The sequence below is a fragment of the Motacilla alba genome, chromosome 1 (assembly GCF_015832195.1).
Source record: "Motacilla alba alba isolate MOTALB_02 chromosome 1, Motacilla_alba_V1.0_pri, whole genome shotgun sequence".
Taxonomy (NCBI): Eukaryota; Metazoa; Chordata; class Aves; order Passeriformes; family Motacillidae; genus Motacilla; species Motacilla alba.
Genome location: NC_052016.1, coordinates 51,301,503 through 51,314,728, shown reverse-complemented (window position 1 = coordinate 51,314,728; position 13,226 = coordinate 51,301,503). Strand labels below are relative to the sequence as shown.

General features: G+C 42.3%; 1 protein-coding gene across 7 annotated transcripts in view; it reads right to left on the bottom strand.

The window, feature by feature from the left end:
* Positions 1-8,635: 8,635 nt before the first annotated feature.
* Positions 8,636-13,226, bottom strand: part of ELMOD1 (ELMO domain containing 1) — a 43,376-nt gene continuing 38,785 nt past the window's right edge. For all 7 annotated transcript variants that reach the window (XM_038143642.1, XM_038143653.1, XM_038143616.1 and 4 more), the window contains 3 exons: positions 12,689-12,739; positions 11,072-11,205; positions 8,636-10,229 (listed from right to left, as the gene is read on the bottom strand). In XM_038143642.1, the coding sequence (XP_037999570.1) occupies positions 10,057-10,229; positions 11,072-11,205; positions 12,689-12,739 (358 nt within the window). In that variant the 3' untranslated portion in view covers positions 8,636-10,056. The remainder of the gene's footprint in view (positions 10,230-11,071; positions 11,206-12,688; positions 12,740-13,226) is intronic.

Below are 13,226 nucleotides of genomic sequence, written 5' to 3'. Positions count from 1 at the left end.
CAGGGCTTCCTTGGAGACACCCACCAAGCATCCCCACTGCTGTTGTTCCAGCACCCAGCGGCAGCAAAGGGCTGTAACACGGGGACTACCAGCAGCTCGGAGAGGGCTGTTGGGTCTGCCCCGGAGGCCCAATGCCCCAGTCGGTGGCACGGGCAGCGCTGCCGGCCCGGGCGCTGTCCAGGGTGCTGAAGCGGCGGCGCTTCACCCTCTGCGCCTGCCGGGGCGGCTCCGCCCGGCGGGAGGCGGTGGCGGCGCCGGGGTTGGGAGGGACCCTGGCCCCGGGAGAAGGGGGCTGTCCACAACCTCTAGTTGCTTTTTAGAACAAGAAGAGAAACCTCGTGCTTATACCCCAGAACGGTCCTTGGTTGTAACGCAGAGGGATCAACTGGAAGGCAATTAACAATAGAATCAACTGAGTTGAAAGGGATCCACAAAGGTCACTGAAGACCAACTTCTGTCCCTGCACAGGACCACCCCAAGAATCATACCATGTGTCTCAGAGCGTTTTACAAGTCCTTCATGAACTCTGTCAGGCTTGGTGTTGTGACAACCTCCCTGGGGAGCCTGTTCCAGTGCCCAAACACCCTCTGGTTAAAAATATCCAACCTAAACCTCCCTGACACAACTTCAGGCCATTCCCTCATGTCCTGTCACTGGTCACCACAGAGAAGAGATCAGTGCCTGCCTCTCCTCATTGCCTCATGAGGAATCTGCAACTGCAATGAGGTGTCCCCTCAGTCTCCTCTTCCCCAGACTGAACAGACCAGGTGACCTCCACGGCTCCTCATATGGCTTCCTCTCTAGACCTTTCACCATCATGATGGCCTTTCACTCACCATAATGTGAGGCTGTTCATAAAAATGTTGGTTCTTATGGCTTTGAAGTGGTCTTTTGTGGTTTTGGGGTTTTTCCCCCCCTTATTATTCATTGTGTAGTCAGACATCAGTGGTGAAGACTTCGGTTGTGGGGGCCTTGCAAGAAGAAAAGTTTTGAAGGGGGAGTGAGACTTTGTCTTTGAGGAAATAAGAATGCAGGTGAAAAAAAAAACAAGGAGGCAAAACCCAAAGGTGTCAATGGTATGATGGTTAACTCATTCGAAACTAGAAAAAGTGCTGGGCATTAAACAGAGCTGCCCCCCTGCCAGGGGTATCTGACTATCTGCATTTAGGTGTTGTTGTGGTTTAGCCCCAGATGGCGACTCAGCACCCCCAGTGACTCCTTCCCCCCCCACCCCGCCCGCAACAGTGGGATGGAGGAGGGAATCAGAAGGGTAAAAGCAAGAAAAGTCATGGGCTGAGATAAAGACAGTTTGATAGGAAAAGCAGAACCCTTGCATGCAAACAAAACAAAGTAAGGAATTAATTCACCACTTCCCGTGGGCACGTAGGAGTTTAGTCATCTCCAAGGAAGGGATCCATCACATTTAATGGTTATTTGGGGAGACAAACACTATCACTCCAAGCATCTCCATTTCCTCCTTCTTCTCCCAGCTTTATATGCTGATTATGATTCCATATGGTCTGGAATACCTTGTTGGTCCCAACTCTGCCCCCTTCCAACTTCTTGTGCACCCCCAGCCTACTCACTGCTGGCTTGATACAAGCCCTTCTCAGAAATAACAAAAATACCTCTGTATTATCAACACTGTTTCCAGCACAGATCCAAAGCATAGCCCTGTAGTAGCTAATATGAAGAAAATTAACTCTACCTCAGCCAAAACTGGCACAGATGTTGCTTAAAGGTCAGATTTCAAGTGGTGCAGGAAGATGGTGATGTGATAGCTTTAAGCCAGATGAGACACTGTGTTCCATATTCAGTGTCTATATACAGAAAACCACAAAATGCAGCCATGCCAGAGAAGGGGCTGCTTCAGCAGCTGAGACAAAACAATGAGATCATACCCAAAATTTGTGTTTGCCAGCTATAAACCAAGGCATTTCATTCTCAGATGGTATTCTACTTGTCTTTTGGTGAAAGCATCCTCATGGCTGAAGCAGGAAAGGAGAGCATGGGAATTCAGGCCTCTCCCATGCACTGGCATCTCTGAAACCTACATTATTTTGCATGGCACCTCCTTTTCCTCAAATGTGACAGGTAGATGTTATTTGCCCATGTACAGGGATTTTGTGAATTGGGCAAAGCATTGTTTGTCCTTGCTGGAGCATGGCTACTGGGACTCAGTCATACGACAGCAGGCAGCTGAGATGCACTGAGATTATGTAGGCTTGTTAACAAAAAAATTGCTCTCTCTAAACCACAATATTTTTCCCACTGCAGTGTTTGTTACAGACAGTTTATTATGAAGAAAATAAAGATACTGTAACTGCTTTGATCCCAAGAGCAGCAGTGAGCTAAGGTGTCCTGGGATTAACTCCTGGCACAGTGCAAGACTGATGTAGAAGTCCCACTGCTTGTGCAGGTTATTCATCACTCTGCAGCCCCCAACTGCAGTGGGTATTTCAGGCTTACCTTTTTCCTAGATAGTTACATGTCTTATGAATGCTTTCACCTGTGCTGATATCCCTCTCTGAAGTTTAGGCACTTGATATTAGGGTTATATTGATAAAATTTTCAGTAGCATCACAGATGACCTAACCTAAATGACATAGGCAGCATTGCCTCCCACAGTGATCTACCCCAAAGGCAGTTCTCTCTCTTTGGGGAAGAGAGTTTCTAATTCTCATCACTCAGATGTCTAGGAGCTGTCATTACTGTGCCTAAAAAAATAATGGAACAGAACAGTGACATAGATGTTAATCACTGTCGTGTATAAGACTCAAAGGCAGTGATTATAGGCATCCATAATAAATTGAAGAGGATCACAAAAGATACTGTTTCTAGACAGTAATGTTTAATACTTTATTCTCTATTCTTAACTTGCACCTATACATGCAAAATGAAGTGCCAGTATCTCTCTTTGATTTGCAGTTCAGACAGCTCCAAAAGCAGGTTCCCACCATCTCTCTGTATCTTTTGGATCTCTAGCGGAATTAGAAATTAGTTTAGTGCTCCAAAAGCACTGATATTTCACACAAGGAGAAAGTCACTGGCAAGATTTTCAAATAGTCTCTAAGGATATGAATGCTTAGTCCACCCATTAACACAAGAGCACTCACACCAATGATCAAGGAAGGCTTTCTGACCCCCTCTCATGCTGCCAGATGAAAAATCATCTACACCTGGAGACCTAAAACAATGCTTATTCTTTAAAACCCACTGGCCTATGGAACTGCACAATGCCCATTGTGTAAGAAGGAGACCTGGAAAGCAACCAGCCCCAGTTCTGCCAACTTTTACTAGTTCACTGATCATTCAGGTGTGACTTTGTGCTGACCACCAGGGACCGTCAAAGAGACCCCCAGCACAGAAGAACACATGTGTAAAGGGGAGGGAAAATATGTCAATGATTTCAGGGAAATGACCATAATATATATGTTTATTCTGGGGCAATCACTGAATATGTATGTGAAATACAGTATAAAATCAGGAGTTTTCCTGTCCTTGTACTTCCATCCACGGCATTTCGAAGGAAATATTCCTTCATGCCTTCGGACAAATAAAGAATGCCTGATTCTTAATATTACATTGGTGTTAAGGAGTTTATTTTATTTTTACTGATATTTGATTACAGCTTCATAGCTGATGTTCACATCTCCCTCCAATCTGTCTTTTTATCCAGCAAATGAAGGAGAGTAGTGTGCTGGGATTATAACTTCTTACCATGGCTCAGGATCCCCTGTTCTTTGCTGTTGCTGGATTAATTTCTTCCAGTCAGATTTGGAACCAGTGTAAATTTGCTGAGTTTCCCAGCAGGCAGGCATGAATTATACTAACTGAGGCCAGTCTCAGGCATGGACAAAATAACTCCTGAAAACCCCTGTTCTATTCTGCAAGACAGAAAAAGCTGATTCCCCCTGGAGAGAACCTGGTGGGAGGCTGAGGGTGCTTGAGGGGCAGAACAACTCCATGCACTGTCAGCAGCTAACTAGAGAAGCCCTGGGTTGTCCATGCAGCCACATGCTCCTGTCCCTTTCCCACAGCCCTCAAGACAGACACAAAACACTTGGAGACAGCAGCCTTGGCACAGCCGAGCTTAGAGCAGCTTTCCTACCCCTGGTGTCACAGTGGCCTCCTGCAAGCTGGGCCAGGGCATGGCAGGAGGAGGAGGCTCAACAGGTCAGGACATTCCAGAGCAGCCTGCTCGGAGCAGCCTGCCACCGCTGTTCTTTTTTTGCTCTTTTTTTGGCCACAGAGCTATGGAGAAGTGACACTCATATCCTCTGCAAAATGGCTTGCTGACCTCCCACTTTGGCCCTTAGCCTCCCCTCAGCATTTTATATCAAGGCTATGTCTATATCTTAGTGATACTTCCTGACTAGTCTCTTTTGAGAATCACAGACTTTCTTCTCATCTGTGTAGTAGGCACCAGGGATCACAGAATAATAGAATGGCCTGGATTGGAAGGGACACTAAAGTTCATCTGGTTCTAATCATCTCCCATGGGTAGAGACATCTTTCTCTAGACCAAGTTGCTCAGAGCTGCATCTAACCCATCCTTAAACACTTCCAGGGATGGGGCATCCACAAATTCTCTGGGCAATCTGTTCCAGTGCCTCACTACCCTCACAGTATTCCTAATATTTAATCTAAATCTTCCCTCTTTTACCTGGAAGCCATTCCCCCTTGTCCTTTTACTCTTGTGAATAGCCTCTCTATCCTGTAGACCCCTTCAGGTACTGAACAGCTGCAATTAGGTCACCCCAAGGCTACCCTGCCAGGCTGAAAAATCCCAATTCTCTCAGCCTTTCTTTGTAGGGGAGGAGCTCCATGTCTTTAATCAATCATCCTGGAGTCCCTCCTATGAACTCACTCCAACAGTTCCACGTCCTACCTGTGTTGAGGACCCCAGAGCTCAGTGCAGGGCTCAAGCTGGGGTCTCCTATGTCTGCCCTTATTTCCAGTGTCACAGTGCCATGCCCTGTTGTCCTCGGGTTAGGTTTTCCACAGTCACCTGCACGTGTGTTCCTTGGTTACTCTATTAATTGGGCAATATTGCCTGTAAACATACAACAGGCAATCTCATGTCTCTTTTTTCCAGCTCCTCTTGTGCTGCTCTGCTTTGCTGAGCTGCCAGCTGTGCTGGTGTGTGTTGGCCTCATGCTTCCCCATCCTGCTACCCTCCCTCATTCCAAGCTGTAAGCTCTTTGGGGAATACACCACCTATAGTTTTGGCAGTCCTTCAGCACAGTGGAGCCCAGGCCTAGTAACCAGCCCTCTGCCCTTCCTCATAGCTCCTTTGGAGTTTAGCTGCTGACTCCAGTTCTTGCTTGGAGGTTTTAGAGCTAAACCTCTTTTCTAATTATAGTTCTATGTAGAGTAGAACAGTTTCCTTTGCTAGAATAAGTAATGACCTGATTTCTATGTACACTGCTCACAGGGGAAAGCACAAAGCCTGTCCTACTGTATTCCTACAGGATCTGTTAGGAAGAGTCCTGTCTAATCATTGGCAAGTCTTACAGAAAACCTGCTCTGCTGCAAACCAAGGAAAACAATGAATAATTCATTTCCTTATCCATTTCAGGATTGTTTTCTGCAAAACATCTATTTTAATAATTTATGTGATTTTTAGCTGCACCATGCTGCAAACGCAAGAGTACAGAGGGGAACCCTACTGTTTGTCTCAGGGTAGCCTAGAGGATTCATTAATGCAAAATTTGAGCTCCCATTGGAACAACTTCCAAGTGAGGACTGAAAGGTGGAAATCAGGGTAGTGAACAAGATTCAAAGTAGAACAATTCTCTGAAAATCACAGCTCCAGAGGAGTCTTCCTGTGCTGCCAAAATGGTCATGGTGATGTCAAAATGTTGATGATGTCAAGCTTGTTAAGAGCCATCTGGGGGACAGAAGTAAATATAATCAGAGTTACCATATTTTCCAAAGTGTATACATGGTTTCCCTATATCCCCAACAGCACTTGCCAAAGACATGAACTTAACAGTTACAGAATTGCTCTCCAGTTACTATTCCAGGCTGTAACTGGCTCCTACCTTGGTCAGATCCATCCAAGTGCTGGAGCTGTGGATTGAGGTTTCTCCTAGATCTCGGGCAGGACTGACAACAATCTGCAATACCACACTAGGGGACAACCCTGCAATGCTGGTCACTCCTGTGGGAGGGTCAAAAATCTCTGGTTGCATTCTGACAAAAAGGGACAGGTCAGCAAATGACATGTTAAAAGCTAATCACAATCCATGAAGGGAGGGATAAAGAAAGAAATTATGATCCCTTCTAATGGAAGCCAATGTACTATGATGCTACCAATGATTCTTTGGTCCAGTAGAGGCATATCTGGGTTCATTAACCTGAGCATCAGCACTCTGTTCACATGCATCCTGTTCCACCTAACAGCATGTATTTCAGCTGAAGATGTGCTGAAAATGCCCTGCTTGCAGCAAAGTGTTTCAGCCTGCTAAGTCATCACCAGCTGTCTGTGCCCCACAGGGCACACAGTGGGCACAGGTGCTTTTAAAGATTGCTCTTTCATTAAAAAAGACAATAAATTAATCTCCTTTAATGACAGTAAATTTTTCAACTGAGCTTCAGTGCTGCTGCAGGAAACAGTCAGGAGATAAAATTGTCCAAGACAAATCATAGGTAAGGTAGACCTTGTTTGCTTCTAAAAACAGCACGTAGAAACACCACCAGCACCAGAATTTGAAAAACTACCTTCCAAAAGAGCCAATCAGAAGTGCAGCAAAAATATTTCTCCTTCCCTCAAAGGAAAAAAAAAAAGCTACAAGAGTGTCAAGAAGCTGGAGTAGCACTTGCTCTCCTCCCCCTGGCTGCAATCAACCCCCCAGGCACAGATCCGGTCAGCTCTCACAGCCCCTGCTCCACAGATGCTGGCCGAGCACCAAGGTTACTGAAGACAAGTCCATGTCCACCCGTGTTGTTGAAGGAGCCCTGGTAACAATTTAAATACACATTAGCTGGGATAAGAAAATGCTATGTGCTATGTGCTTGAATCTGTAACAGAGAGGAATATAGGCACCATTATGAAAGGATGAATACAGAATTAAAGATCTCCAACACTACACAGCCCTTTTTTCCCTCTGCCTTTAAACAGATCAGGGTACATATTTCTGCATTTTAACACATTCAGTCTCCCAGTATTTCACTTTCATCAGTTATATTTTCCCCTGCTGACCCAAAGCAATACATACTCTAAGCAATGCATGTTCTGCATAGCTTCAGCAGGCTGTCTTGAATTTTATACAACACAGTATCAGCTTTGTCTTACAACATGGCTGTGTCTTTTTAAAACAGCACCTGGGCTGCATGGCATCGCCACTGTGAATTATTTGCCTGAGAAAAATTTGCTGTTAAGAAAGAAAGCGACCATTTACTTTACAGCCTGGGCAGGAAGCACTTGCTGCCTGAGATGAACATGGCCAAGCATGAGCCTGAGACAGGGATAGTTGGTGAAATGCAACAACCATGAAGCTGTGGAAGGTTTTTGGAAAGATCCAACCTAAACCTTCTCTATACTTAATTAAACCAAATTCTGCACCCTGCAGTGAGTATAAATATTGATTCTTCTTTATTGAAAAAACTATTTAATGCTTCACACACCTCCCCCCCCACCATTTCTTTAATTTTCTCCTCTCTAGGGAAAGGAGCATCCAGTTGCTCACAGGTCAGTTTAGATCTGTACTTGTGATAGCGTAAATTCTAACTTTTTTAAAAAAAATGCTTAGGTTTGTATCATGGTAAGAGGTCAGTCTTGGAGAGGAAGGAAGGCAGTGCCCCACACACACCCTCCCTCAGCAGTGCCCAGCCAGTTTTAGGCACCCACCAGGGATATTCTCCGCTCCATGTTTGACGTTGATTTTGAGAACAAAAACACAGGACAAAGCTGAAGCACAAGCGGGCAGCATGATAGGATTTGAAGGCACCAGCATGCAAGGGCTCCACAGGAGAAGGAATTTCACACTTTCATTCCATTAAATCTATCTTCCCACAAGACAGAAAAAATAATCACCCAAACTAGTTGGATTATACTGATACAATCTGACACAGAGCCAGATGACATTTTCTGGTTTTATTTGAAGTTGACACCTTGAGACAAGGCACAACTGAGAGGATCAGAGCAGTAAGAAGGTAGCAGGAACCTTCCATCCTTCCCCCACAACTTCATGAACTCCACTGCAGAGTATTAAAAATAAACCAGAGTAACCTAATAAATTACAGAAGATATTTAAGTCAGAGTGGGGCAAGGAAAGAGAGAGCCTAAAATTTGAAACAATGAAAACTGCTACTAGAAACCTATTTTAGAAGCTTCAAGAGTCACACAGAAAAGTCCTCGAGACCTAACGGCTATAAATAACCACTTTCCAAAATCAATGGTATTAAGCTGAACACGCATAGTTTTTATTCCTTGTATTCTCATGCAAAATATGCAAATGTTAATATTTCCAGTTCCATATTTCCAGATTCATTGGAGAAGACTAATTATTGCAACACCCATAAAATTCTGCTGATTAACTCCATGAGGGCAAGTTTCCAGCCGTGTAGAGAAGTCCTGACCCCCAGCTTACATTTTAGCAAAGAAATGAGACAACTTAAACCCAAGGAGTTTCCTAGGAAGTTGAAGTACTTCCATTTATTTATTTTTATTTTTGTTAGATAAAGTGATGGCCCAAGCAGTAACTAAAATGATATAAAGCACCTTATCTGAAGAAGTTGCAATCACACTTCGTCCTCGGGAATACCACAGAGCTGTTTCAACCCATTTGACCTGATCCATTAGGTAAAACACTTTTCCTCTGTATTTACTGCATATCTCAAAAATAAAACCCACAGTGCTTCAGTTTAGAATGATGTATAATTTATTCATATATTCACAAGTAGTTGGACACTACTCAATTTAATCTCCATATGCAAGTGATTTACACAAACATATAATACTAAAATTGATTGCTTAGAAGGTAAAAAATACCATGGGTATGAAATGCCATGGTAGATGTTGTTCAGTATACTACACAATCTCAGTGTCAAACACTTTTATTCATTTATGGTTTTAGAAAAAAGGCAGTTTGCCATTTTGAATTTTTTTTATAAGTAGTCTGGGAAAAACAAGCAGTTTTGTTCTAAACCTTCTAACCAATTATTTCTCCCAGCTCGTAGGAACTGAATTAACAACCAAAGCAACATTTTCAGTAGTTCAAAGAAAAGATACATAGTTTTGCCTCCCTGAATTCACCAAGCACCACGTGACCAAATCACGTTGCCTTCCAACGTGTGACACAAAGCACTAACCTCTGTGTATGCAAAGGAATGTGCAGGAATCTAGACCATGCTTCAGCACGGTGGTGTTGGTGACAACAGCCTGATGGTATAATTTTTGGCCCCTGCCAGTATCTGTTAGTTGTGAATGTATTCACAGCCCACTGTGTTAGCATCACCAGACCATTTGGTATTCATGCATTTGATCGTAATTCTGCATAAACTCTTCTCACTGAAAGTTGTATCTCATAAGCCTCATTAATTTTGCATTAAGCATATAATGGTTGCATGGAGAAAACTGGACTTAAATGTGTTTGTCTGAAGTAGATTAAATTACATTATCTTCTAGATGAGGTCCAAACATATATTTTGCTTGAAATGCCAGTAGTTATCTTAAAACATACCGAGAAGTTAAAAAGCTTTCACAATACAAGATCCAGCTACTTATTCCACATATACAAAAACACTGCTAGAGAAATACAATTCAATTTTCAATGCTGAATTATGAGGAAAGTCTAAAAAAATAGAAAAACTCTGATATCTGGACATCAATTCAGAAGGTAACACTGCATAATGAGGCAATATGAGCACCCATTTAAAATGAAAAATCCCCAGCAAGAGAAGCATAAGGGGATCGTGTGACAAAAACAGATGAACACTGCGCCAAAAACATGCACACGATTGCCATGGTCATTCAGTATGCTAGTGATGGTCTAACAGTGATCTAAACCAAGAGTGAGACGGTGCTTCCAAATTAAATCAACTGAGTAACTACATATTGATTAAACTTTCTGATGCAGCAAAATGAGGACACAGAGCCATCTCGGGGTTCTGGAGCTGTCTCAAGATTCGCTTGTAAAACTTCTCTCTGACGCGATTGAATTCCATTATGTCCAGTGGATCCTCATCAATCCAGAATTTGTGGAATTCATGCATTAAGTAGCCTACAGAACAAAACGAAGGAAGAAAAGATAAATACTGCATGTAAAGACAACATATAAAATTAGAAACTAGCCTGGAATTAATAATTATGATCTGCACAGAGAATCCTGGTCACTGAGATCTGACACCTCAAGACACTGGGCAGGAACAAGACTAAACCTACTCTGGACAAGGCCAAAATTGGATGAATATTACACACACTGGCAGAATCTCTCACAATAAACACAATAAGTCACTAGTCATCTTGACATATGGATTCACAAATTGAAACATAAAACCAGGGAGTATAAAAAGAGGGAAAGATGCTGCAGGTGCTCATTATCAGTTCCTTGCCTACACATTGAAAAATATTAGAAGTGTTACTCCCACTGTGCAAAGATGAACAGCAGGCCTCTGCTGTAACAGGGATGCTCAAATACAGGGGAAAGAGCTGTCAAAACATTATTTTGGTGGTGGAGCTGCAACTCTGCTGAAGGGTGGGGAGTAACACTAGAGTGTAGATGCAAGTATCACATGACAGCTGGATTTAAGGGGAAACAATATTCAGACACTCCTTAAAGCACATTTGCTTTCTTACTATTATTTGAAAAATAGGAAGGTCACTTGGTAAGATGTTTAGTGCATTTTTTTTTGTTTGTGTTTCTTTATTTGTTTTACACCTAGCTTGGTAGTGGCCTCCATCACAGCCGAAGAGTTGAATCCAAGCATCCTAGACAGGAGAGCACAGTCTCCGTGCTGTGTCAGAAGACTTTATTTCTTTTTTTAAACTTTGGGCAGTAGTATGTTAGCAGAGTTCCAATTATGCATTTCCACCCCTTGCCCCACACTCCCACCCAGCACTTACAGAACGTTTGCTGAAAGTGGGTGAGCGTTGGTGCTTCTGGAGCAACATTGTAGAAATGGGTCTTCAGAGCCCCACTCACGAGCAGGTTGTATGCAAGGTCTGTTATGTTAATGCCCACGATGGCAAAAGAGTAGCTGTAAGGAAAAGCAGCAACTTTTGTTGAGTGTTCACCTTCTTTCATCACAAGGAACACTGATGACCCTGACATTGCAGATTTCATTTTACTGAGATGTATTAATCCTCTCCTTTGTGAGTTTCCAAGGTGTGTGTGGGGTGGAAAGCAAGGAAAACATTTATTCTGCATGCTTTGTACAGCATTTCCCTTGGGAAATACATGGTCACAGTAAAACCAGGAGTTTCATCACTGTGCCAGACTTTTCAGTGGAACAGTACTGATTAATTCCTACAAAATAAGAACAAGCACAGACGTCCCCTTGCTCCTGCACTTGAAACAGGGCAAGGACTCCACATGGTGGCCACGGCTGCAGGGTGACCCATCATTTGTTATTTTTAACTGCTGGAGTTCCCACTGGAACTCATTACCCATAGTTAGGAACATCATGCTTCAACAACCTGTCCTATAAAGACATTCATATGGCTAAAAAGCTTGTGAAAAAGATCCAGTCGAGTCACCTCTAATTTCTCCCTAAAAGAGAACTAGAGACCAAGGCCAGAAAACAGGCAAAATCCTAAATCAAAGCATGCTGGAAACAGAAACAAGAAAATCAGACTCATTAGGCAAACTCTGTCCTGCTAGGAGATATCAGCAAGTGAAGTATATTTAAGCACAACAAAACTCAGAAACAGGAAGTTAACTTGTAAGGCTGGTGCATAAAGAACCTGATATTTCTAGCAGTGACTATTTGCCAAGGAAGCACATAAAGACTCACACAGACATTTAGTCATAAAAGCAAACATGTTTGGATAGTCAGTGATTGAATTTTTTTCTCAGCTAAAGACAGCTGTCTTCTCTAGACTGTCTTAGGTATTTTTTCAACTACCTCTATCAAACAAACAGAAATATTTTCTTTTCTTTTAACCTTTTTTTTACATTTCAGGAGGGAAAAAAACAAACCAGAAGTCCAGAAGTTAACTTCAGCATGAAGTTAACTTGCCTAAGTTTCACAGAAAAATTAAATCCAGGCAGTAAAATCTTGTATTACAGATTTTTAGATACATTCAGAAGGAACATCCTGTTCCATTTCCATGAATAATGCAGTTATAGCAAACCCACTGTTAAAACAGAAAAAAACCCTTAGTACTATTTCTTCGCTATTATGTTTTCCTAAAAGCAGTTCTGAACCTGGCTTTGACAGCAAGAATTGAAATTTGATCATGTCATGTGCTAAGAAGAATTAAACAGATATTAATCACCACACTATATATAGCACACAGAGAAAGCTTCTCCTTGCTACAAAATTTTTGGGTTATTTTTTTCTGAACATAACTGGCATTGTTTCTCCTGTAATCTTTGATCAAAACCAAGGTTGGCAGATGTACATATGCTCACAGAAATTTCCTTTGAAAATAACTAGGAAACACCTTTTCTCCCTCAAATATACAGCACCATTGTTACCTGCTGTGTTTGTAGCAAATTAAAAAGGTCTTTAAACTTACCCAATTGCCTTATCAAACTTTTTCTTCTCCCATTCAGCTTTGCTAAGTTGGCTGAGGAAGAAAAAATAGTTAAAATACAGATATTGCCAAACATTACTAATTGATAAATATTTTCTTTCAACTTCTCTGATGTTATAACATTGACTGAACATGATATTTTACCTTATTTTACATGGCTAATCCCATTTAACACTCCTTCTGGCTGAATGGATTGATATAAACAGACTTGAAATGGGTAACTGGTTTAGAGCACTGCCAACAAACTTGCCTCACCATTACAAAATGTACCTATGTCAATGCTCTTAGCAAAAACTCAAGGTTTTCTAAATTGACCACAAAGGTGATCCACTTCAGTAAAGCTTGAGCTGTACCAGAAGTTGAAATTACATTTAACTAATCAAAGATGGTTTTAACTTTTTTGTGTTTTCAGAGATATTTGTGATACTCATCACTGATGATGAGGCATGATTCACCTGAGGCAGCAAACATGAGAATACTCCTCTGACAGTGAGCTTTTATGACTGGCAAAATTAGCAAT